Source organism: Hydra vulgaris, chromosome 15 (genome assembly GCF_038396675.1).
Source record: "Hydra vulgaris chromosome 15, alternate assembly HydraT2T_AEP".
Taxonomy (NCBI): domain Eukaryota; kingdom Metazoa; phylum Cnidaria; class Hydrozoa; order Anthoathecata; family Hydridae; genus Hydra; species Hydra vulgaris.
The window spans coordinates 52858594-52884900 of NC_088934.1; the positions used below are offsets into that span (position 1 = coordinate 52858594).

The following is a 26307-nucleotide window of genomic DNA, read 5'->3' on the forward strand; positions in this document are numbered from 1 at the left end:
AATTGCTTATAATTCGTCAGGGTTAGGTCATCACTCAATGTTATCACCCAATGTCTATAGATATATTAGTAGATTGGTGAAGAAATATAAGCACACTGGTACAGGTGAAAGGTCTGTTTGATCTGGTAGAAAGCCTTAAATATCAAAAAATAAAGATCGCTATATTCTTAATGCCATCAAAAAAGATCATAAAATCACATGTTCTAAGATAAAACTAGAATTGAATCTAACTAATATCTCAAAATGGACAATATCTCGTCAAATAAAAGCATGGGGGGAGTTTTTTTCGGGAAAGCAAATAAAAAAATCTTTTGTTAGTGAAATCGTTCGCAAAAAAAGATTAAAGTGGTGCATTGAGCACAAAGATTGGACATTTGAGCAATGGGCTAAAGTTATTTGGAGCGATGAGTCTCCTTTTGTGTTGTTTCATAATAGTCAATACTCTTGTTTTGCGAAAATGTATTTTTTCCTGTGGTCCCAAAAAGGTTAACTTCTCAATTTGGAGAAAAATTAACTTCTTTATCCACCCCCTCCCCCTCAATTCTCTCTATTTAAAATAGATTTTTGCTTTTTCCAGCGGTTTAATTATTTTTTCTGCATTAAGTTTAAGTTTTCAAAGCTAAAAAGATGATTGTTTTTCTAACTTAAAAACAAAAATATCTAACATTTTTTTTGTTAGTTGTCTATCTAAACCCAAATAAGTTGCAACATTTAAAACCATGTTTTTTGTAAATGTTTTTTATATTTATTAGTTCCTTAATTTTTAATATATATACAGTGGGGTGCAAAAAAAAAAGCCACACTCAATTTTTTGATAGAGAGAAACATTAAAAAATGTCTTAAGCTCATATAATAAAAGTAATTCAGGACAATTTTTAAAGAAATGTATATAATATTATTGTACATTACATGTAATGAAAAGAAATTAGGATTTGTAAAGTAATTTTCAATAATTCATTTAACAAGTCATTTGGTAAAGCATTCCAACCAGCAAGAAGAATTTGGAACAGTTCATCTTCATTTGTTGCCCGACGATCTTTCAATTTTCTATTCAATATAGACCAAAGATTTTCTATTGGATTTAGATCAGGAGACTGTGCTGGCCAAGACATAACTGATATCAATTTTGATTCCAGATATCTTTTATTCAACCGTGCTGTATGTTTGGGATCGTTATCTTGTTGAAGATGTAGTCATTATTAGGGAAAAGTTCATCTATACTTGGTCCAAGTTGATAAACTAAGATTTTGTGATACAAATGCTGGTCCATGGTACCCTCTACCCAGTAAAGCTTTCCAACTTTGTGTGCACTAAAACAACCCCAAACATTAATCTTTTTGTCATGTTTAATGGTTGCCTTGCGTGTTTGGGGGTTGAACTTTTCCCTAACTAATTTCCAGCAGTGAGATGTATATCTCTCTCTCTCTCTCTCTCTCTCTCTCTCTCTCTCTCTCTCTCTCTCTCTATCTCTCTCTCTCTCTCTCTCTCTCTCTCTCTCTCTCTATATATATATATATATATATATATATGAATATATATATATATATATATCTATATCTATCTGCTATAGCATATTTATGTAACAAGTTGTTACCATATTTACCATATATATTATATATATATCATATATGTGTGTGTATATATATATATATATATATATATATATATATATATATATATATATATATATATATATATATATATATATATATATATATATATATTATTCCTTATCATTATTTCCAGGACCAAGTTTCGGACCACCTTCTGAAGAACTACAGATCAAAGGTAGAACTATTGAAGCACAAATTCAAAGTTTACACGATAATATTTTTAAAGCTGTTGGATTTGAAGTGATTAAATTTACTCGCTTGCCATATTTATGTGAGGGAGATTTGTATAATGATTATTTTGTTCTGAATGATATTGTTTTTGTTTTAAAAAAATCTAAAAACTTATAAATTTTTTGTTTTAAAATTATTTATGTATTATTTAATAATTTTTGGTATCGAGTATAATAATTTATTTTAAATTTTAAAAGTGAGTAGTTTTTAATGTGATATTTTATTATAAATTATTTTCAAAAAATAAATTGAAGTTTATTATTTTTTTGACTTTTTCATCTAGAGTTTTTAAAAAGAAAAATTTTGTATAGTTTTTTTCAAATTTGTTACCATGGTCTCAAATGGTAACTTTTACATGGCTTTGGTATAAATTTATACTGCAAGTTATTATGTGTTAGTGGTATAGTGGTAGATAGCTCACCTCATAAGCAAAAATATCTAAGTTTGATCCCCACCATGTCCCTGGTACTATCGTGCTTAACTTGTTTCTCCGCACAGCAGCCTTGATCGTCAAATTGTGTTTAAGAGTTATAGAGTTGAGAGGGAGTTGTAACCACAATTTAAGTAGCCTTATCGGCTGTAGTGGCCTTCATGGCTTTGGTGAGGTAAATTAACTTAAAAAAAATGTTTAATCATCAAAGTATGAGTCCTATGTATAATAATATCAGTTTGAATTGTTTCAAACTGATTCATAGGATTATACTTATTAATATATAGTAAAAGTAAAACTGGGAGGTTTTTGTGTTTCTTTATGTTTATTTTTTAAACAAATATTAAGATAGGGTGTAGGGTGTGTGATATAAACATAATAACAGAAGTACTAGTTAATAAATTACTGAATACTCTAAACACAGCAGTTGTTAACAGCAGTTAATTATACTATATAGTGTCATTATGATAATAAATTACAAAGCTGATGGTCCATCAAGAAAGTGTGTGAGTCTCGAAGCTTATCAAATGGTAATTTTATGTCGATACTAAAGTTCACACTTATAACAACAACATTGTTTTTACCTGAAATATATTTTAAGAGACTTTTTTTTTTAATTTAATATTGTGCTAAAATAAATGCAGCAGTAGTGTAATGGTAGAGCGCTTGCTTAATAAGCAAGAGGTATGTAGTTCAAACTCACTATATTTTTGAAAGTGCTACATTCAAATTGTTTTCCAGAGCAGCTGCTTGTAATTAAATAGTTGATACAGGGGTATAAGCAACACATGAGCAAAAAAAAAAGGAAAAAAATGATATTATCATTTTTATGACAATTGTAAATTATATTTACAAGTGGAAAAATACTATTGACTTTATAAATTAAATCTACACAATTGAAAATAAAAAAGACTACATTTATTCAACTTGACATTAATTATTTTTACCCCTCAATAACGTATCAATAATATTTATAATATAAAATGATAATATCAATAATATTTTAGAAAAAACAGTTAAATTTGCCAAAAACCATTCAGTTTTTCCAGAAAAGACAATTTGTATAATAAAGCATTGCAGAAAAACCTTACTTTATCTTAATGAAAAAATATGGGAGAAAAACATGCATGCTTTGATGTAACAATGGAGAGTTACGATAGAGCAGAAGTGAATTTATTGGACTATATATTTTAGATTTATTAAGTAAAAAAATCAACATTAATGAATTAGGCGTTCATCATGATAATGGTTTAATAGTAATGTATACAAAATCTGGTCCACAGAGCGATATAATAAGCAAAGACATTATAAAAAAAGTTTTTAAAAAGTTTTTTAGTTTTTACTTTACAAAAATATCCATAAGAAGTGGATTTCAAAAAATAATTTAACTAAAATTTGACCCAAATTATTAAAACAGCATCTTCCTATAATAATATTTCCAAATTAAAATAATTACACGCATGAACCAATGTTTGTTAAATAAAAATTCTGAGTTGGTTTCTGCATGAAAATAAGTTTCTCTTAAAAAACAATAAAAATAAGTGAGCTAAAAGATAAAAACATTTTAAGAAAATTTAAAAGTTAACAATTCTAAATAATACTTTTTAAAGTATTAACATAATCCACAAATGTGCAAAATTTTAAATATTTATAATATATATTTTAAATATATTTTTAAAAGTAGTTTTAAATATAAGTTGAAGCTTATTAAGTTGATCATTTTTTTTTAATGATAACTGACAGTGACCAAAAGAACAAAAATTATATTTAACACAAGAACATGCCAAAGCAATCAGCTATACCAGTTGTTATATGTGAGTACCATCATGAAGTGTTGCAGTACATCCATCGATCCATTGCCAGTAAAAAACTTTCATATGCTAATTTAAAAATGGTACATTTGGACTCTCATCCTGATCTGGGGTTCCCCAAACATCTGCTTGCACAAGATTGTTATAACAAAGAGGTGATGTACAACAATCTTGAAATTGCCGATTGGATATTGCCTTTGATGTATTGTGGGCATTTAGAGAAACTGATTTGGCTGAAGCCTCCATGGGCAGAACAAATTCCAAATTGTACAACATTTTTTGTTGTTGGGGAAGATAAAGACACTAAAGGCTTAAGGTTAGTTTTTGTATTAGTTTTTAATTAGGCAATTCTATATGTATGATTTACTCTTTGCTCTGTTTTTTTATGCCCTTAGTTATACACTTTTTATTCTCTGCTAAATTTTCTTTATATCAAATATAGTTTACTTTGATATATTTAAGGGCGCCAGCACTTTTTGAAGTTGAATAGATTCAGGGTAAGAAATAAAAAAAAAAAATTTTAAAAGTTATTTTTTACAGTAAATTTAACTGTTTCTCTCATTTTACTTATGTACTAACCATAATTCTTCCTTTTTATAACATTCTTGCTTTTTATAAGAATGAATCATCTTGTTTGCTTTTTTGCATATCTACTTGTATGTTACCTTCAAGTAAAAAATAATTGCATCAAATTTAAGCCAATATCTTCTCTTGCTTTCTAATAAACACATAGTTACCTTATCTTTTGATCATTTTTGTAAACAATGTACTGCAAACAACCTTTTTTTGCAAACAACCTCTTTTTGATTTCTTCTGCCAATTTATTTTTCACCACACATACCATCAAATTATTATGTGGATGCTCCAACATACTTATTTGTGTCTCGACAACCAATCATTTTCTTTTATGCCTCCAAATTTAATCTCTCATTTTCTTTCAAGAAGAAAATAAAACTCTCTTCATCTCGTTTCTTGTTGTACCTTTCTTGTAAGCATCTCCAATCAAGCAAATGATTAAAATGAGATCACAGGGTTTTGCAATTTGTTTTTTTTACTTAATGGTTTTTGCAAAATTTGAATTGGAAATTTTGTTATTTTTTTCATAACTTTATATTAAAAATATGTATAAAAATCATAATTATACCAGTAATTATAACCATAGATATTATATATTAATTATATTTAACCATGAATGTTTATATATACATATTTATACATATTCAGCACATGAAGTCATATTTAATCATAAATGTTAAAAATGATTGCATTATTTAAAATATCTTTAAGTATATTTCTTTTCTAATAATGTGTTTTAAGTAAGTTTATTATTTTTAGGAAATATTTTTTTAAATTAACTAAGTTTAAACAAAAATTAAATGACTTTAGTAAATGCAAAATAAATAATAATAACATTAAGTATACTGGCATATTAATCATAATTTAGGGTGACATGCAATGAGGAATATTTTCTTGAAGATGGACTATATACTTGTTCTAATCAGTTAAACAATTCTCAAAATGTTGTGCTACAGGTGTGCCAAACATCTGATTTGATTAATGAAATTGATGAAAAAGAAAAACTAAATGAGTTTACAAATGCTCAGTCAAAAAAAATCAAACTTGATAAAGCTTGTACCTACATACGACCAATTGATGGTGAAAAATATATATTAGATATTGATTTGGACTATTTTTCAGTTACCAATCCATTTTTAAAAGATTACACTAAAGTGAGTTTTTGTAGTTTATTTTAAAATAGCATTTATTTTGTCTTAAATTTAATTCATAACAAAACAATAAAGTCAATAATAATAGTGGTTTCATGTAGGAGGAGTATTCCAGATTGAGGCAAATTTACAATGTTTCAATTCCAAAAGATAGAAGTTCAGAAGTAATTTGTTATTAGCTTATTTTTATCTTATATTATTATCTTATTTTCATATTTTTGTATAAATTTTTTTTTCGACTTTAAAAATATAAGCAATCCGATTTTTCTTGTTTTAAAAAGAAACAAGACTAATTGTTGTATTACATCAAGTAAAAAAAATAATGATACATACAAAGTAGAAAAAATTAAAATATTTACAAAGTAGAAAAAATAAAGACATGTACAAAGTAGAAGAAGTGTTTAAACCTTTTTTTATAATGATTAGAAAGCATCTCATTTTTATGAAGAAGCTCCAACCAGATTTTTATTGAAGGAGCAATATGTTTCTAAATCACCAAAACTTTTTAGTAATATTAGATTGTTTTGACATCATAGATAGTTGTGACATCAGGAAGTAAAGTAGTTTTAAAAGTTTGTTAAGATAAGAAACAACATGGGTCAATGGATATAATTTTGACATGCCCATCAGGTTACTAGAAACAAATGTAGAAGTTATCAAGAACCTTTTTACTGCAACTATTAGAAAGAATTCATTTTTATGTATGCATACTTTTTATGTCCTACATTTTTCATTTGTTAGAAGCAATATTTAGCAATAGATAAAGTTTTAAATACAAGTAACTAATATTCACTTTAACCACTAGTAATTAAAGATAAAAAGAATTAATAATATTTTTTCCTAATTTAACAATAATATTTTCTATGCTTAATTTCATATTTTCTTGTTATAAGTACAAATTTTGTCTGTAATTCACAACCTATATCACAAAAATCACATCTTTCTTTTTCAATTTATTTTTATTGCTCTTTCAAATGTCTCTGACTTCAAAATTTCTTTTATTTTAAGGGTCTAACAAATATATTTCTTATCTTTGCTTTAGATAGCTTTGGAAAAATGAGCCGAACTTCTTGCTTCTCTAGGTCTTTTACAAACTTTTACCAATCCTAGTTTAAAAATGAAGTGGTAGTAATAAGACAAAGTTGAGATCTTTTGAGGCTGCTTAATAATAATGGCGGCCAATAAACTTTTTTGTAATGATCACCATCAGTCCTGTTGTCCTATAAGTCAAGAAAACATAAATACTTTGAGTATACCTCTTGCAAGCCAAGCAAGAAAGCTTATATATATATATATATGTATCTTATATAGCATAAATAGCAAAATATATTAAGAGAATTACAACATCCTGTAATAGCCATTATGAGAAGAACAGGGCCCAATATAAATATAATGCATATTAGATAAATATTTAGAGTAACTTAAGATGTTTTAAAAACAAATTACTTTTGTCTTTTGAGTGCAAACTTTAAATGTGTAATTTAAAGTTCTAAACTTACGCAAACTTAAACACAAACAGCCATGCAAAACATTTAAAATGTTTTATGAAATATTTTACCTATGATGCAAATTTTTCCATTTGCAAAATATGTATTATTGTCACTCTTATAACCTACTACTTTGCTTTTCCCATCCAAGCCTAGGCTGCGAGAAAAGCACACTAACAACCTCTCATAAAATAATTTGTGCGGCACTCCTAATGTATTTGTTTGCACTCAGTTGCCAGATGGAGTTGATTTTTTTTTTTTAATATTTGGAATTAGCAGAGAAAGTTGATAAATAATAATAAATTTACAGTGGGTAAAAATTTTGTAATAATTTTGTAAAAATTTGTAACATTGTGTATCAGCAGTTATGATAATATTGTTATTGTTATTATTATTATTATTATTATTATTATTATTATTAATAATATTATTATTGTTGTTGTTGTTGTTGTTGTTGTTGTTAGTCGTAATAATTATATAATAAAAATGATGGCAATTATACTTTTTTTTTAATTTGAAGAAACATTTATCTTCATTTGTTAAAGAAACACAGAAAAAATATCAGGAGTTAGAAAACATTATCAAAGCCTTTGCTGAAGACAGCCATATTGAAGAAACCAATGAAAATAAAGAAATGCTTATTTTTTTAAAGAAATTGAAAGATCGTAAGTGTGGTGAAAAAATTGATTGGGAGTTAGTAAGTAATTTTATGGTTGTTGATATATTTTGAATGTTTTTAGTGTGCAATAAGTTAATTCCAAAAGTTTATATAGTACTATATCCTAATAAAACTTTTATTAATTAATTATGTTCTTGGATATCTTCACTGGTAAAAGCTTGAAAGATAAAAAATTTTGAAAATTGATTCCTAACTTTTTTTATTGATTTTAAGAATTTTCTTTTATAAAAAGGACATATGCAAGTTATGTTTTATTGTTTTTGTCATTACATTTTAAATTATTATAATTAAATATAATTAAATTGTTATTTCAATTATTGTTATTATAATTATATAATTATATTGATTATTATAACTATTAATCAAAATTTTTATAAAGGTTATAAGGTTAGTTGGTTAAGATTCAATTAATTAATAACTGTGTAACTATGTGATTGGTTAAGATTTAATTAATAACATGAAAATTCAATCAACTAAGAGTAACTTTTCAAAAATATTTCTTTTTCATTCAGAAATAGTTTCCTGGTAACTTGTTATTTGAAAACTTCATATAATTTTATACCCCTTTTCTTACAGTTATATTTCTTAAAAATAATTCTTGATAGTTCTGATCTGAATAACTAATTTTAGATCTAAAAAGGCAGAAAAATATTTAGTAATATTAAGGGTAGTTGAGGCTTCTTAGTTTTAGTGAAGCCAATTTACTTAAAAGAAGGAAAACTCTAATATAAAACCCTCAATAAGTTGTGTGTAAAGGTAGGAAGAGCTTAGAAACCTTGGATCGTCCTAGTAATAGTAGTACAATAAAAGTACTCAGTTCTGATTTGCAAAGCAGTTTAACGCTGTTAAACTGTTAAGTGAATGAGTAATCATAAGTATTACTGAGAAAGAAGAAAAAAAAGTTTTTTTTGATAGAAAAATAAACTAATTTTTATACTAAAGAACTTTTAAAAAGTCTGTAAAAAAAAGGCTTTTAAGGGTTTAATTGGTAAAAACAGCTTTAAAGGGTTTAACTTTTCAAAAAGATGTACAAGATTTTAACTGTTTAAGGCTTTTAAGGCTTTTAAAGATTTAACTGTATAAAAAAGGCTTTCAAAGGTTAAACTGAGATATATATATAAATATATATATATATATATATATATATATATATATATATATATATATATATATATATATATATATATATATATATATATATATATATATATATATATATATATTCTTAACAACCAAACTTGTTGGTTTTTATTTTTTGCAATTGGCATACCTTATAGTCAAAGAATAGATTATTTAAAATTATTGTTTATTATTTTTATTTTATTGTTTAAAACTCAATAAAGTTCTTAACTATGCTTAGCAAACATGGTAAAAAGGAATCTAATGAGTAATGTAACAAAAGAGTGTTTAACAGAGTGAATGTGATCAAGTTTTGGCAGTTTTTTTTATACCGGTTTCAAAGTTAAATTTTAGTAGCCTTTTCTAGAATACTGTTAACTTTTAGCTCATTTATTAAAATATAATCATTCATACACATTCGTACTTTTAAAGGTAAGTCGTTGATATAATTTATAAATATTATTAGGTCTTAAACTACAGATTATTGGCTGGGATAATGTTACTATTACCTAGTGATGTACTGGGGACCTGGTTGGACCCGGGGACCCAGTAAGTTGGCTGTTTTCCTAAGTATCCGAAATCAACCATTTTGTTGCAGTACCCAGCACCGGCTATCTTAAATGAAATTTTTAATAAACATTAACGTTAAGTGCTGTAACTATTTGTTTAAGGAGTACTTTGTGATGAAATATTATTAACAAGATGCTTTTAGTTTAAACCAATAAACTTCTTGTTATAAGTCTAAGAGTGTTATGTAGTCGATAACCACAAAGCCCTGTTTACTCAATATAGGCATGTCAAATTTTAAATATTTTTTTATTTTATTCACACTGCAAGTCTACTCTTTTTTTTTTTTTGCAATTCTCTGTCTCAATCTTTTATTTTCTGTAACACAACTTTTGATTAATCATCGCATAATTGCAATTATTTAGTAATAAATTACAACAGTATTTTTTAAAATTGATAGAGTTAATTTTAACTTTAAATCTCTCTTGATGATTTTGGCATTAACAACATAAGCGGCAAGTTAAGTATCATCCGTAAATTTTTTATGCTTGAATTTGGGAGAGGGGTTCTGCAAATGGCGTTTATGAAATGGGGGACAAGAGGTCAGTTATAAAAGTAAGGAGACACTAAATTAAAGAAAATATCATAAAATGTTGTGTAGGTACTTTTAGGGAAGTGGAGGGTATTTGAAAAAAGCATATATAAAAATGCCGGGGAGGGGGGTCAAAATAAAAGTGTACATACTCTAATGGCGGCCCCTTATTCCAAATATTAGCAACCTATAAATTATTATTTAATATTATGAAACTTAATATATTTAGGCAAACTTAATTAGCGCAAATTAATTAGCGTTAATTTGTGAAAACAATACAGCGCTTGAGATTTCTCAAGCTTTTATGGCATCTTTTTAATATGAACTATAGTGCCTGGTATGCGGACTCAGACTCAGTTTTTTCTTCCGGTACCCGGAACTGGGGACTTGGCATAAACTGGTACCAGCACACCTCTAATATATATATATATATATATATATATATATATATATATATATATATATATATATATATATATATATATATATATATATCAATATACAGTGTGGTGCACGTTTGTGACCTCACCAAAAATTCAAGATCTCACAAATAATTAAATAATTATTTTTAAATTATTTAATTGTTTGATTAATTTTTCATTTGTAATAGAGCCTGGTTTCATTTCGTTAATTGACTTGAAAATTTTAGAAAAATGATGGTGCAAAGTTATGGTAGATGATAGAATCAAAAGCCTATTCCAATGTTTAAAGTGTTGTGTAAATTGATGACCCGAAAATGTATCATTGTTTTGAATAATTGCATAGCATAAAAAGCAAAGTATACAGTTATGGCCATTGAAATCCGACCACCAGTATCATTTTACTTAAAACTAGTTTAATGTAGTAATAAACAATTGTATTATAGCAATAAAAGAATAACAGTAACAATTAATGATTATAATGTAACATATCGTACATATTCAATGTTTTTAATATTTAGTGGCACCACCATGTGCTTTTAAGACTGCATTAATGCGATCTGGCATTGAATCCACGAGAGCCTGACAATATTCTGGCGTTATTTCAGTAATCCAAGCTTGACGAATTTTGTGCGCTAGATCGTCCAGTGATGTAGGATTAGTTCTGGATACTGCTGACTTTAACTTGACCCAGCAATTTTCAATTGGGTTCAAGTCTGGGGATGATCCCGGCCAATGACCCAGAACCTGAACGTTGTGATCCTCTAACCAAGATTTTACAATACGAGATTGGTGACACGGTGCACCATCATGCTGGAATATTTTGCAACAACGAATTTCCATCAAATTTGGAACCTTTTCTTGAAGGATTTTTCGATATTGTTGGGAGTTAACAGTCTGTCCCTTCTGCATTAAATAAATACCACATCGACCAGATGAAGCTATTGCGCCCCACACCATAATTGAAGGACATTGCTTGACAGCTGGTACGGTATACCTTGCATTAAAACGCTGATTAGGTGGGCGACGAACTAATGACTCTCGTCGCTAAACATTACCTGGCGTCATTTGGTTATTGACCAGTGTCTGTGAGCTCTACAAAATGCGATCCTATCACGGATGTTCTTTAAAGACAGTCGCGGTTTGAGGGCTGGACAACGAGAACATGCATCTTTCAATAAACGTCTTCTAATTGTTCGAGTGCTGACTGTAACATCATTAGGTAGATCTGCCCTGATTTGTGTGCTGGATATTGTTGGATCTCTCACAGCAGCCCTGCGTATCATATTGTCTGTTTGTTTGCTAGTAATTCTAGCTTTACCAAAACGTTTTCTGGGCGCAGTGGATCCCGTGTCTTTGATTAGTTGTATAATATCATGAACAGTAGATTTTGGCATTCGCAATTTTGCTGATATCTGACGCTCACTTGCACCATCCTCCCATAAAAGTTTAATATTAGCACGAAGACCTTCCTTCGTAGTCATAATTAAATTGTGACAGTTAAATGATAATCCATACCCTGCAATGAGATATATAGCTTAATAAATTTTACAGTGCAATAAAATAAACGCTAATGTGATTGGCTAAAAGCTAATTAACTAATCATTGATGTCAGGGAAGAAAATAAATTGATTATTCGTATGCATAGACTGTTTTTCTTTATATTTAGCAGTGGTCGGATTTCAATGGCCATAACTGTATATTTATAATTTACTTTATTATAAATATGTAGTGTGCAGTGTTGTGGTTAATAATTTTGCATTGTCGCCTGGCGACGCGGGATCGATTCCTCTTGAGCGCATATGTTTTTGTGTGTACTTTTATGTTATATTTTAAAGTTTTTAGTTCTAGTTTTATGCATAATGATTGTTGTTGATAAAAAGTTTCATTGTTTACAAAATTTTATTTATTATAAAAATTAGGAAGTGTGCACACATAGACTGACTTAAACATGTAAATCAGGTAGGGAGTGTACATACATTGACTGACTAAATAGGTAGAACATGCAGGATGTGTACATACATCGACTATCAGTTTTGGTTTGGGCTTAATAACTAAAAAAATAACTAACTTAAATAAATAAATAATAACTTAAAAAAATAGTTTGCATTAAAAGTGTTTAAAAATCGAGGCAAACACTTATTTTGTTATATTCCGGTCATCAATTTACACAAAACTTCAAACGTCGGAATAGGTTTTGATTCTATCATATACCCAAAATTTAACCTCATTTCAATTTTACTCTACAAAATTCCATAATGTTTTGTATTGCAATTTGAATTTATTATTAATACTTTGTTTTATTGCCGCCATTCTGAATACTTTTTTGAATATTTTCTAAGATCTGCAAGAGATATTTTCTTGCAAACATGCACAATTGCCTTTTTCAATTCATTGACACTCGAATATTGTTTCCCTTCTGGACTTTTTTTTAGCAATTCTCTGTCTTTTATTTTCCATAATTTTGATTAATTAGCGCATATTAGCGATTATTTAGCGATAAATTACAAAAAAATATTATGTATTATGCCATATTTATAAAACAAAAATTAGTTAGCCAGAACAGTATTTTTCGAAGTTGATAGAGTTAATTTTAATTTTAAAGCTCTTAATTTTGGCATTAACAATGTCAGGCATCAAGTTATTCCAAATTTTAACAACCCTAAGGGATAAAGATTTTTGTGGGCACAACCTCTCAACTCTTTAGCTCCAAAACACGAACCTTGATAAACATGGTTGCTGCACAGAAAAACAAGTTAAGTGCGACACTACTAAGGATGTGATGACAATTGCACTAAAATACATAATAAATAATAGTATAATCTGAAAGGAATGGTAAGTCTTTGTTAACTAGATAGGTATTAAAGACTGATTTGAATTGATCATTTAATGTGTGAGCAATAAATCTACCATTTATGCCAATAATTCCTGATTTTCTCAGAGTATTCTATATCTTATTATCAGTTTGATGTTGGATTGAATCTGATAGTTCCATCATGACAAAAAAATGTCATGACAACTAAAAATTATTAAATAAAAATGTTCATCAATTATCAAAAAGTAATTAAAACAATAATAAATTTTATACAGATCAACAACAACAATAGCAACAACAAAGATTCAAAACAATAACTAATAGACAAATAAAGTCTTTTATTTAAATGCAATTTCATTAAATTCAGATAAAGTAACTGAAGTTTTAGCTAATGCTAACACACTCAAACCTTAAATTTATAGATGAAAATTGGTAAAATATAAACTTAACAGGAAAGATACTAAGACACGCCTTGCAAACGTAATATTTAGGATAATATATCATCATTTGAAATAAGGAACTCAATAATGAATGTTGCAAAATCAAAATAAATTGGGTGCCTTGTCAAGTATAAAGTATGAAAAAGTTCCATGGCAGAGCTTTTTCAAATTATACCAACTGTAGCAATTGCTCCGTTCAAAACTGTATTTAACTGTATTCTTAATTTTTTAATTTTTATCTTTTAGTGTATGTTCAAATGCTCTCTCAGTAGTTTTGTCTTGGTTTAAGTATATTTTTTTTATTTTTTTTGAACCTTTTATAGACTCTTTGCATTTTAAAGAACAAGTTTTTGTGCTTTTCTCAAATATTGATTTTTTGTTGTTGTTCTTATTCTAAATTTTTGGTCTTGTCCAACCCACTAATAAATTTTTTATTTTTCATTCTTCACCTGTCTCATTAGCATACTTGACAAGTACATCCATCCTTTGTTAAAGCATGTTTACTTTATCACTTACAATGCCACTAAATGATAGAGTTGTACTTGTATGGTGCTAAAAGTTGTGTTTTTGTTACAGTTTTCATTTGGTTCTAGTTATTCAATTCATTTAGTATGTTGTATGATTGTTTTATCTTTTTCTTTGTTAATTCTTATAAGTTTCCTTTTTTTTTTTTAATTTATAAAATCAAATGAAAACTATAGAAACACAACTCTCAGCAGTTGAGTAGTTTTGAAACAAAGCATAAACATTTTAAAAAAAAACAACAGCTTTTTAAAAGAATCTTAGCGTTTACTCAAATTTTCTAATATAACAAAAACAGTTAAACATTTAACAGGTGCTTAATATGTTTCCGAAAAAAAAAGGTATTTTAAAAGAAATGTCCTCTTGGTTTTCAAATGATATGAATTTTGTAAAAAACTTGCAAAATTGCACTTTTTTCATTTTCAATTAAAAAATTTCATTTTTTTATGCAGTAAAATCCAAAACAATATATTTATGAATGACTACTTTTGAAATTTTTGCATCATTTGAGAATTTTTTTTTGTGTTATTAATTTTATTTGTTCCAGAGTCTGGAGGCACTATCAGATATATATATATATATATATATATATATATATATATATATATATATATATATATTTATATATATATATATATATATATATATATATATATACATATATATATATACACACCCTAATGTATATATATATATATTTATATTAGGGTGGCCACGCCTCCTAAAAAATCCTAAAATGTCCTAATATTTGGAAAACATCCTAAAAGACCTAATATCTCCTAAAGTATAGATGATTTTCTCAAATACTCCTAAATTCTTCTAATTTCTGATGAGTCTTTATTGATAAAACACAGTGTTAAATGAAAAAAATTTTTGTTAAGTGGTGTTCTACTTCTTTATAATTGCTCTGTTCTTTTTAGAACATTGAGCACTCTATTTTTTTAAATACATTTTAAAATTGTTTAAATATATATATATATATATATATATATATATATATATATATATATATATATATATATATATATATATATATATATATATATATATATATATATATTGGTATGTTAGGTATGTTTGATGTGGTATGTTAGGTATGTTTGATGTGGTATGTTAGGTATGTTTGATGTGGTATGTTAGGTATGTTTGATGTGGTATGTTAGGTATGTTTCGTATGTTTGATGATTTTTTATTTCTGCATAATCTTTCTTTTAACTACTCCTTTTTGTCAAAAGTTTTTTTTCTAAAAATATAATATTGTAATATATTTGTTTTTTTAACTTTTTCAATCATCACCTCTCATAAAAATGAGAAAGCCACCAGCTAAATGCTAAATTTATAAAATAAATTATTCTGCATTGTTTAACAATATTTTTTGCAAAATATATTCCTAATTTAAATATGACTTAGATGATTGCTGTGTGTTTAAAGGTTATATTTGTTGCAGATATGGATACAAACACATTGAAAATACATGTTAATGAAAGAAACATGTATTTTTGAATGTTTTATGTAATGTGTGTTTGAAGGTTATGTCTGTTGCAAATCTGGATACAAACACATTGAAAATACAAGTTAAATGAATGAAAATATAAACAATATATACCAATGAGTGGGAGTGGAGTCAGATGGATTTGCATATTAGATATTGAGACTCCTCATTAGAGATGGTAAAAACAAGATATTACAACTCTGAATTCTTGGGGGAAATGTTCCCAATTGCCGCTCATACATTTTTCATAAATGTATGAGTGGTTTAGAAGAAGATAAAATGCTCCAGATTGCCATGGATGGTCCAAATGTTAATATGTCTTTTCTTTCTAATTTAAATGCTGAGAAGTGAATGTGAACTCAGTCAGTTAGTATCAATTGGATCATGCAGCCTTCACACAATGCACTGTTCATTCAAGAATGGTACAAATGCTTTTGCATATACTTGAGAATTTACTGAGGCTATTTTTATCAAATTTTATCAGAAAAGAAGTTTTGTCTGAAGCATCCACTACTTTTAAATTATTAGAAGTTGATATCAGTGATGTACAAAAATCAAGTGATGGTCACAAATATTGATCTTGGATTTGGAATAAAGTATAAATTGCAGCAACTGAAATCTAGAAAAAAAGTTACTGATGCACAAATATATACTTTTAAAACAGAAGTTCAACAGTTTTTAGTTACAAACATATGGTTGAAAAAAATTCATATTGTGCTCTAAATTCATATTTTGCCAGATACTTATTATGTTTATCACCTTTGTACATGGTGGAATCTCATGAGATGTGTAAACTTTATATTGACAAGTTGTTGCTGAATTTAGTTGCTTATAAAAAGGTATCACCTTCAGCTGCTGATCAAGCCAAATTGCAGCATTTACAATTTTTAACTTCTGTTGTGAAAGTTAACAAGGAGAAATTTCTTGGTTTCAAAAAAGAAAGTGATAGATTGGATTCTTTTTTACTTCAATATACAGATGCTTCAAAGTTCAAGTCATCTATTTAGTGCAATGTTAAATTTAATAAATTAAAAAAATTTCTTATGCAAGTATGAAATTGATTTGTTTAAAGTTAATATTTTTGTATGTATAGAGATATTAGATTATTTTAAAGTGTTGTTGCTCTGATTTTATCTTATTTATCTTAGCTAGGTATTCTTACATTTTTCTAGGTATTCTTACATTTTTCTAGGTATTCTTACATTTTTCTAGGTATTCTTACAGTTTTCTAGGTATTCTTACATTTTTCTAGGTATTCTTACATTTTTCTAGGTATTCTTACATTTTTCTAGGTATTCTTACATTTTTCTAGGTATTCTTACATTTTTCTAGGTATTCTTACAGTTTTCTAGGTATTCTTACATTTTTCTAGGTATTCTTACATTTTTCTAGGTATTCTTACATTTTTCTAGGTATTCTTACATTTTTCTAGGTATTCTTACATTTTTCTAGGTATTCTTACAGTTTTCTAGGTATTCTTACAGTTTTCTAGGTATTCTTACATTTTTCTAGGTATTCTTACATTTTTCTAGGTATTCTTACATTTTTCTAGGTATTCTTACATTTTTCTAGGTATTCTTACATTTTTCTAGGTATTCTTACATTTTTCTAGGTATTCTTACAGTTTTCTAGGTATTCTTACATTTTTCTAGGTATTCTTACAGTTTTCTAGGTATTCTTACAGTTTTCTAGGCATTCTTACAGTTTTTAATTAAAATGAAAATATTTTAGTGTCACTTTATTTTTGAAATCCTCCTAAAATCTCCTAAGATTTTTATGCTTTTTTTTCAAATTTCCTGGTAAATCTCCTTAAAAACCTTAAAAAATCTCCTAAATTATCCTAATTTTTTTAGACAAAAAAAGTGTGGCTACCCTGTATTTGTGTTTCAGAGCTTGTGTTTTCAGACAGATATATCTGATTGTGCCTCAAGACTCTGGAACATTTTCTGCACAGCTTATTTATCAAGGTTTGTGTTTCAGAGCTTGTGTTTTTAGAGGGTGGAGAGGGTTGTAGAAATAATTAAATAAAAAAAGTTTTCAAAATAAAAAGTGGCCTTCTGTGGTGGCTCCCTTAATTTTGGGATAGGTGATTACAGTATAAAAAAATCAAAATAAATCTTCTAAGGTTAGTATAATTTTTGTAAGAAAAACTTTTGATTTGATTGAGACAGTGTCTAGTGTGTTTGTGTAATAATCAACTTTTAATACTTTTAATAGGTTCATGCAGCTGGTTTAACCACTGAACTGCCGCATCATATAAGTTCTGAGGAAAAAATTTTTGATCTCATCCAAGAAATGAGTTTGCTTCTTCAGAAACTACCTGCACCCTCTTTAATAACTATTGCTAGGTAATTGTTTCTTGTTTATTATAATACACACATTTATAATTATTTGTCAATTGAAAAACATTTTTAAAAATGTCATAGAAGATTTTATTTACGGTGGAAAATAGTTCAGTTTTGTTGTTATGTATAAATAAAATAATTTGATTTAAAAAGTTTTTATAAGATAAGCTATTATCTGACACTGTTCCCTCAATTTTTTTACATGGTAAAAATGGTCCACTTATAATGTCCCACCTCGACCATTTAAAAAAAAATCTTGTTTCCTGGATTCTTTATCAATCAAATTGGTAAAGAATCCAGAAAACAAATTTTGATGGAATTTGAAAAAAAAACCAATTCCAAAAACAATCCAAAATCACTCTATTCTTATGTAAGCAACAAATATAAGCCACAAGACTCTGTAAAAGTATTTAAAATATTCAGAATATATTAACCTCAAATTGAAGAGTAATGGCAAAGTATTAAGCAATAAATTCCATAAATCGTTTGTTGAGAGCAATAGTTCAGAAAATTATAGTTTGTATTAAAGGACAAACTCTAAACAAAATTTTAATCCATATACCATATTCTCTTACAAAAAAAGTTCTGAAAAAAGTTGCATCATTTAATCATATTGAATCTAGGGGTTATAATTCCATTCATCCAGCAGTATTGAAAAACTTGGCATCAACTGCACCTCTCTCTATGTTGTGTATCAAATTGTTTATTTCCTCTACTTTGCCAAATGAATGGCTATTGGCAAATGTTGTTCATTTATTTAAAAAGGAAAGCAAATTTGAACCTGGAAATACTGACCTGTGTCTTTAATTGATTTTGTGCAAGTTAATGGATAGTTAATGAATAATGGATTAAAGATATTTTACTTATAACAACAAACCAATTAATCCAAACCAACATGGATTTGTTCCTTCAAAAAGTTGTACAACTAACTTGTTGGAAACTTATGGTTTTTTTACAGATCTAAATCTAAAGACATCAGTAGATATTATTTACTTTGATTTTGCCAAAGCATTTGATAAGGTTTCCCATAAAAAAGTTATTTATAAATTAGGCAAAGAATTTTTTTTTTTTTAATTCACCTCCTCAAGGCCGTGAAGACCAATACAGACGAGGATGCTACTTAATTGTAGTTATAACCCTCTCTCAACTCTATATCTCCAAAACACAAACCTTGACAAACAAGGCCGCTGCACGGAGAAACAAGTTGATAATATAAATATGGGATAAATAGTCAATTAATAAAATAGATTCTTGCTTTTCAGACCAAAAGAAAACAAAATGTCGCATTAGGTTCTACATCAAATTGGATACAGGTAGCTAGCAGAGTACCTCAAAGCTCAGTGCTGGAACCCAAACTATTTGTTCTATACATTAATGAGATGTTGGAAAAATTTCCATATTACTGCAAACTATTTGGACACGGCACAAAGATAATACCTACTGTTACTAATGAAACATTTAAATTTACAACATGATGTTAATAAAAAATGACAATGGGCTAAAACATGGTCTACAACTTTCAACGAGGAAAAATGTAATGTAATGCATTTTGGTCAAAATAACCAGAATTATAGCTACTAACTAAATAAACATAAAAAAATGGAAACAACTGAAAAGAAAAAAGTCTTGGGTGTACTGTTCACAAAAGACCTTAAATAGAAGGAACATATTGCAACTGTAACTTATAAAGCAAACCGTTTTTTAGGATTAATAAGGAAAATGTTTAAATGTAATAACATAATTGTAATAAGACAACTGTATTTATTTTTAGTAAATTCTCACTTGGAATATGCAGTTTCTGTCTTGTGTCCGTATTTAAAAGGTGACATTAAAACTGAAAAAAGCATACCAAGAAGAGTGACAAAAATTATTCATGAGTTAAAAAATTACAGCTGGCTAAAAAGGTTAGGAATTATGTCTTTAGAAACATAAAGAGCAAAGGGTGAACAATTCTTTTTCAATTCTTAGATTATGACTTCTTATTGCTGATGCTGGTCTATTTGCTTGTAATGACAGTGCAAATTGTTGTGGTTTAAGCCATGTAATGTGATCTATATTGTTCAATAATTTGTATACTTGTATTAGATCACTGTGCAAACGTCTAGTCTCCAATGTCAATTTCATTTTGGATAGTTCCTCATAACACAAATGTTTAGGATTTTGTTCTAGTTTAGTTGTGACGTTGTTCCAGTGACATTGGACCTTTTCTAGTGTTTCAATGTCACCTCAAATTGGACCTTTTCTAGTGTTTCAATGTCACCTTCAAGGTAGGATTCCATACAGGGATTGCAAACTCAAGGTGAGGTCTAACTAGTATTGTGTTACAGAATACATATCATTTCTCTATTTAAATGAGTGAAGGTACGCTTGATGACTCTGAGTATTTTCTGTGCTTTTGCTGCTGCGCTAACTTGATGATGCCATTTGATGTCTAATGAGATCAATATGTTGAGGTCATGTTCTACTAATGTTTTGCCTAGTTTGTATTCAACACCATTTTCTGCCATCGTATAGATGGTCTGAGGGTTCTTTTTGCCAATGTGCATAACCTTGCTTTGTTTAACTCTATTACCCTTATACTTGTCCATTCATCTAATTTGTTGATATCCTCTTGCAAACTGATCTTATCCGAAATGTTTTTTATTGCTTTCATTAGCTTGCTGTTGTCAGCATAAAATTTGCATATACATTGTAGTGTTCCTGGTATGTCATTGATGAATATCAAAAATAAATGAGGCCCAAAAACAGATCCCTGAGCATATGCTTCACACTTGAGTAATAGCCTTTTGTGTAGTACCTTATCAAAGGTCTTGCTGAAATTGAGGTATATCATGTGGACACTCTCTTCATGTACGTTGTCAAAAATCCATTGTTTCCAGTAAGTTGGTAGAAGGCCTCTTTTTTACCAAACCATGCTGGTGTTTTGGTAGAGCATCATGTAATTGCAAATGTGTCAGTGATTGGTGATGTGGTTTATCCTTCTCTGACTAATTGCTAAAAAGGATAATATGAAAGTCAGAAGGAGTCAATATAGAAAGTTAACATAGTTAAAGCAGATTTTGTACTAGTTGGTAGAATGTGGGATTATTCATTAATCGGTTACAACTAATTAATGTCTACTAATGTCAATTAACAAATGGTCAGTGATTGCTACTCTTGAGTCCTTAATACAAGGAGGGGGGGGGTAATAAAAGGGGGGTGGAGGGGTGTTTTTAGTCTTGATCTTATAAACGGGGGTTTTAATATAAGAAGGGGTGCAATTTTTTTTATGTCACAATGTTAGTATTTTTTATTAAAAATTTCTGTTTTTGAATCTAAACTAATATTTTTTACAGCTGTTTTATCATAATTTCAATAATTAATATGCTGATATAAGTTTTATACTTTTGTGACAAAGAAACCAAAGCTTATTTTCTACAAATCGACATTTACTAGGTTTTCAGGTGTACTGTTTGGTGGCCAGTAAAAATACCCCAGCAGTATGTGGTCCTCAGTTGATAGCTTTTTTTTTTTTTTTTTTTTTTGTAATTTACCTCCCCAAGGCCGAGAAGGCCACTACAGATGAGGAGGCTACTTGTGGTTATAACCCTCTCTCAACTCTATAACTCCGAAACACGAACAAGGTCGGGGGCGGAGAAACAAGTTGAGCGCGGTACTACCAGATACGTGGTGGGAATCGAACTCGGAACCTCTCGCTTATGAAGCGAGCGCTCTACCACTACACCACATACCGTAGCTTGGTACTACATATTTGTTCAACAGTTTTTTTGCATGCATTCATTTAACTGTCACCTGTGGTTATAATAGATTATTTTACATAGTATGCAGTCCCTCCACCAATACCTATTGATCTGTTTTTTTTTTTTTTGTAGCATATATAACCGTCTCAATTTATTATTGATGACTCGTTAAACCATGTCTCGGTTATCATAATTATGTCCGGATTATCCACCTGTATTTGAGCTTCAAATTGGTGTCTTTTGTTGTTTAGGGAAGTGGCGTTGATATGCCAGAATTTTAACTTGCTTCAGCTGTTGCGTTTGCATTTGTTGAAGTTGCTAATTTCGATTGGCCGTCTGTTAAAGCAGTTGTCACTGCCGTACCTACAGCTGGTACTTTAATCATAGCTACAGCTCCATTTCGGATGATGTACAAAGGTGACATGTCAATTCGTGCAGCATTTAAACGGTTTTGCTCATCCAAAACTTGTTTTTGTACAATCCGTTGAGCGTGTGTCAAATCAGGATTAATTTATACTGTACGTAAAAAACGCTATCTTTCAGTTGTCATTATTTGAATTATGTCATTATTTAAATGTAGCACTATTTTTTATAATGCATATTTTATATTGATTTTCCAATTTCCTAAAATTTTACCGTATTTGATTTTTAAAATTTTAACCATTTTTTTTTTATATTTTATTTATGTTTACTGCATATTGGTTGGTTACGTTTTTTTAATTCATATTGAATAAGGTCTGATTCATATTCATAATGAAATGAGATCTGAAGCTTTGGTTCAAATGAGATCTGAAGCTTTGGTTCAAATGAGATATAAAGCTTTGGTTTTTATATCAGACCAATTGCATCTTTTGTGAAGCTTAAATAACCATTTATAAGTATTTACAAAAAAGAAAACGCTACGATGGTTTTTTTTTTGTTATAACAAGTGTTTCAAAAAGAATAGCCCGTTATGCTTTTATTATCTTCCTCAACTTTGACGGTATTGCTCTACTGTTTTTTTTATTAAGTTTTTTATATCTTTGAATTTAATAATTTTTTTCCATTTTAGATAATCAAGAGGACAAAATTTTAGGTACGAAAAGATAACACACCATTTAAAATTGTCATTTATAACACACCATTAAAATTGCCATCAAACTTTTCGTCCATACTTAATGATTACGTCATACTTTTCGTCCAAAATTAATGATTAAAAGTGTAATAAGCTTTTCGCCATCACTCGGTCGACAACGAACGACGTTTACAAAAACGAGCATTTGATGTTCAAAAGACTAAGAAAATTTCGATGAACGCCATTTTGGAAAATCATTAATCATCATAAATATAGAAAAATAAAGAAGTTAACGAAGTAAAAACCATTAAACAAAAAAAAAAAATAAAAAAAAAAAGTCATATAAAGAAAAAAAGCAAAAAAAAAAGACAGGTAAAGAAAGAAATTATTAAAAAGACAAGTCAAAAAAAAACAAAAAAAGACAGGTAAAAAATATCAAATAGTTTGATACAAATATTTGTGGATAAGTAAAGAATAAAAACGCGCCATTCTTTTGTGAAAGTTTTTTCCTAAAATTATATTTTGGTTTTTTTTTTTAGTTTAATAATCGAATAATGTAAGAATATATGCTAATTTTATAAAAATTTACACAAAAATTAATATAAAAACCTATAATATTTTTTAAATATCTACACAAATATATAATCATTAGTAGAAATCGGCACATAATTTAAAGATATTTTTCAGATAAGGATTTTTTGTTATACGTCAACTATCCGTATCCGAATGGTTTGAACCAGGTGTGGCAAATATTCGATATTCTTATTTTTCATCTCTAAACGTATAATGTGTTTTAATAGATTTCAATGCATTTTAATTATCAGTCACAATCTAGAATTGGATATATCAAAATAACCACCACACTGTACTAAAAAAAAATTGTAAATTTAATAAGAATATTTGATTTAATGTTAACTGTACAATTTAATAACCCTCTCAAATCATGATTTATACAAAAAATAATAATAATGCTTTTAACTAATTTTCTTCATAGATCCGCAGAAGACGAATACTGTCCTCCAAATCAAGTTGATATGATCGAACGTTGTGTACTAAAAGTATTACAAGATAAGTATACTAACATTGAAGTAACATATGATTACAAGGATTTAACAAGATTATTTTGAAAACATTTATGAAAACTTTTTATAAAAGTGCTCCTTAAATATTTTTTTTTTCTAAAAATATATTTTGTCTTCCAATCAATGGTGAATAATTTTTCTGAAATTTTTGTCTTATAACTAAAATGCTTAATTATTTTCATTTCGTTTGCTTAATGTGCGCAATGATTGTCCCTCAAGATATGGTTGTTTTAGGAATTTAAATGTCAATGCTTTAGTCTTTTTTCTGAATTGTTCGTTAAATATGACATAAATAAACGGATTGACGCATAAGTTTACATTAGGAAGAATTTCGATAAAAATTGCTACAATTATTAAGAATAATATTTCATTGTTTTCACGAAACTGCTCATAACACTTTGGGCACAAAATAGACGATATTGCAATAATCGTTGCCGGCAAATAACAAATTGCGAAGGTTCCATAAACGATCGCTAAAGTTTTGGTTATTTTTATTTCTTGTTTTCTTTTTTCTCCCATAAATTTGGTTGCGTTTTTTAAATCTGCTGGAACCAACGTTGCAATTGTTCGAACATGCTTTAGTGCAATTTTCATTATGGTTGTGTAGAAGACAGCCATAATAATTAATGGTAAGATAGTTGCAATTAAAAATAAACAAAGAAAATAAATGTCGTTGTTATATATGCAAATTAAAGTATTACTATATTTATTGATGATAAATGTTGCGCTTTTCGGATCTTGCCAGTTAAACACGCCCAACAAAGTCCACGCTGCTGTATACAACCATATACATAGCACAAAAATCAATGGTATATTTTTATTTAAGTTGTGGTAGAAAAACGGCGTCGATATTGAAATAAATCGGTCTAAAGATATAACAAATAAATGCGTCACCGACGCAATGTTAGTTACGACATCTGTGATACTTTGTAATTTACAAACCATTAAACTAAAGCAAAAACTCTGATTGTGAATATGTTGATTAATTTTTAAAGGTATAGTAAAGATTATTGTTGCTAAATCACTTAATGCTAAAGATACAACGTAAGTATTTGTTTTTTGTTGGCGCAATATTGGTGATAAGGAGATAACAATTATTGACAAGGTGTTACCCAAAACGCCTGCAATAAAAATTAAAATCAACAAAACAATAAAAAATTTATTTCTACCACTTGTTTGCGCTTTACAAGGCTTATCAACAACGGTTTCGTTTAAACATAAAATTCTATAAATCAAGTTAATTCCAACAATTGCAAATAGTAAATAACGAGAAGCCATTCGTTTTCTTTATGAACATATGTGATTTTCTCTCTTATATTCTAAATATAAAAAATTAATCAATTGGTCTTTAGCGTTTGATACCTAAAAATTATTCAACTTAATCATTAAGGTGTGTACATTCATCGGGTTTAGGATTGTTAAGACCTCAAACCTTTTGAAGGAAAAAAATTCAATCGATTTATGAACTAAATGATGTCGTTTCGTAGAGCTCTATTAAAGCAGTGAAAATTTCAAGTATATATTGAAATGTAAAACGTCTTTATAGCACTTACCCTACCAGTTTAAAAAAAAGAATCTTTATTGTTTGGTATTTATTAATAGTTTAAATATTTGTTAAAAGATTTTTGTTTTGTAAAGGTACATTCTTTTATTACGATCTACAACAGAATAAATAAGAATAGTTTTAATATTAATAGATTTTTAAAAGTGTAAAATAGTTACTACATATTATATTTTAAACGGATTGGTTGCACAAATAATTTGCATTTTAGCGCTAATGTTTATCCGACAAAAAATTCACTTCCTTTAAATTCTTTATTATTTTTATAAGTAACATTTACTTATTAATTTCCATGGGAGTTTTGTTGAACTAATTCGACAGAAAATTGAAAATGAGTAAATTGAAGTTTAAAGAATTTATATAAAAATGTACTTTATAAATTTATTTTTGTTATTTTTATTTATTATATATTATATTTCAGTTTTATTTTCATCTATTTACAAAAACAATTAAATACAATAATATAACCATAATTATTACACAAAAATGTCCCCGATAATGCTAATGTCCCCGTAAGTATTCTTTTTTTTGGAAAATTTGTCCATATAAGTGATACTATAGGTATATATATATATATATATATATATATATATATATATATATATATATATATATATATATATATATATGAGAAGAAATCA

At 27.9% G+C, this 26307-nt stretch overlaps 3 protein-coding genes across 4 annotated transcripts in view; 2 read left to right on the forward strand and 1 right to left on the reverse strand.

Annotated features, from left to right (window-relative positions):
* LOC100201499 (protein-L-histidine N-pros-methyltransferase) overlaps positions 1-2105 on the forward strand; it is a 42436-nt gene extending 40331 nt beyond the window's left edge. The window contains exon 5 of the mRNA XM_065818702.1: positions 1747-2105. Coding sequence (XP_065674774.1) covers positions 1747-1961 — 215 coding nt within the window. The 3' untranslated portion in view covers positions 1962-2105. The remainder of the gene's footprint in view (positions 1-1746) is intronic.
* A 1906-nt stretch (positions 2106-4011) lies between these two features.
* LOC100197932 (UPF0489 protein C5orf22 homolog) lies at positions 4012-24229 on the forward strand. Of its 2 annotated transcripts, none has more exons than XM_065820541.1 (6): positions 4012-4401; positions 5530-5815; positions 5914-5976; positions 7820-7996; positions 18102-18232; positions 24018-24229. In XM_065820541.1, exons 1-6 carry the CDS (start codon positions 4055-4057, stop codon positions 24148-24150), a joined length of 1137 nt encoding a protein of 378 aa, XP_065676613.1. In that variant the 5' UTR covers positions 4012-4054; the 3' UTR covers positions 24151-24229. The 2 variants fall into 2 exon arrangements, with proteins under 2 accessions (XP_065676613.1, XP_065676615.1); XM_065820543.1 differs by lacking the exon at positions 24018-24229 and adding an exon at positions 22221-23435.
* A 23-nt stretch (positions 24230-24252) lies between these two features.
* On the reverse strand, positions 24253-25613 carry LOC105844973 (5-hydroxytryptamine receptor 2A). Its single transcript, XM_065820544.1, has one exon. It carries the CDS (start codon positions 25381-25383, stop codon positions 24274-24276), a length of 1110 nt encoding a protein of 369 aa, XP_065676616.1. The 5' UTR covers positions 25384-25613; the 3' UTR covers positions 24253-24273.
* Positions 25614-26307: the final 694 nt, after the last annotated feature.

What these genes read in the sequence shown, in the direction of transcription:
- LOC100197932 (XM_065820541.1), top strand. Translation starts at nt 4,055, where the DNA reads ATGCCAAAGCAATCAGCTATACCAGTTGTTATATGTGAGTACCATCAT. An exon ending in TTTTAAAAGATTACACTAAA is followed by an intron (nt 5,816 to 5,913) that starts GTGAGTTTTTGT and finishes GGTTTCATGTAG; the next exon opens with GAGGAGTATTCCAGATTGAG. An exon ending in TCTTTAATAACTATTGCTAG is followed by an intron (nt 18,233 to 24,017) that starts GTAATTGTTTCT and finishes TTTTCTTCATAG; the next exon opens with ATCCGCAGAAGACGAATACT.
- LOC105844973 (XM_065820544.1), bottom strand. Translation starts at nt 25,383, where the DNA reads ATGGCTTCTCGTTATTTACTATTTGCAATTGTTGGAATTAACTTGATT.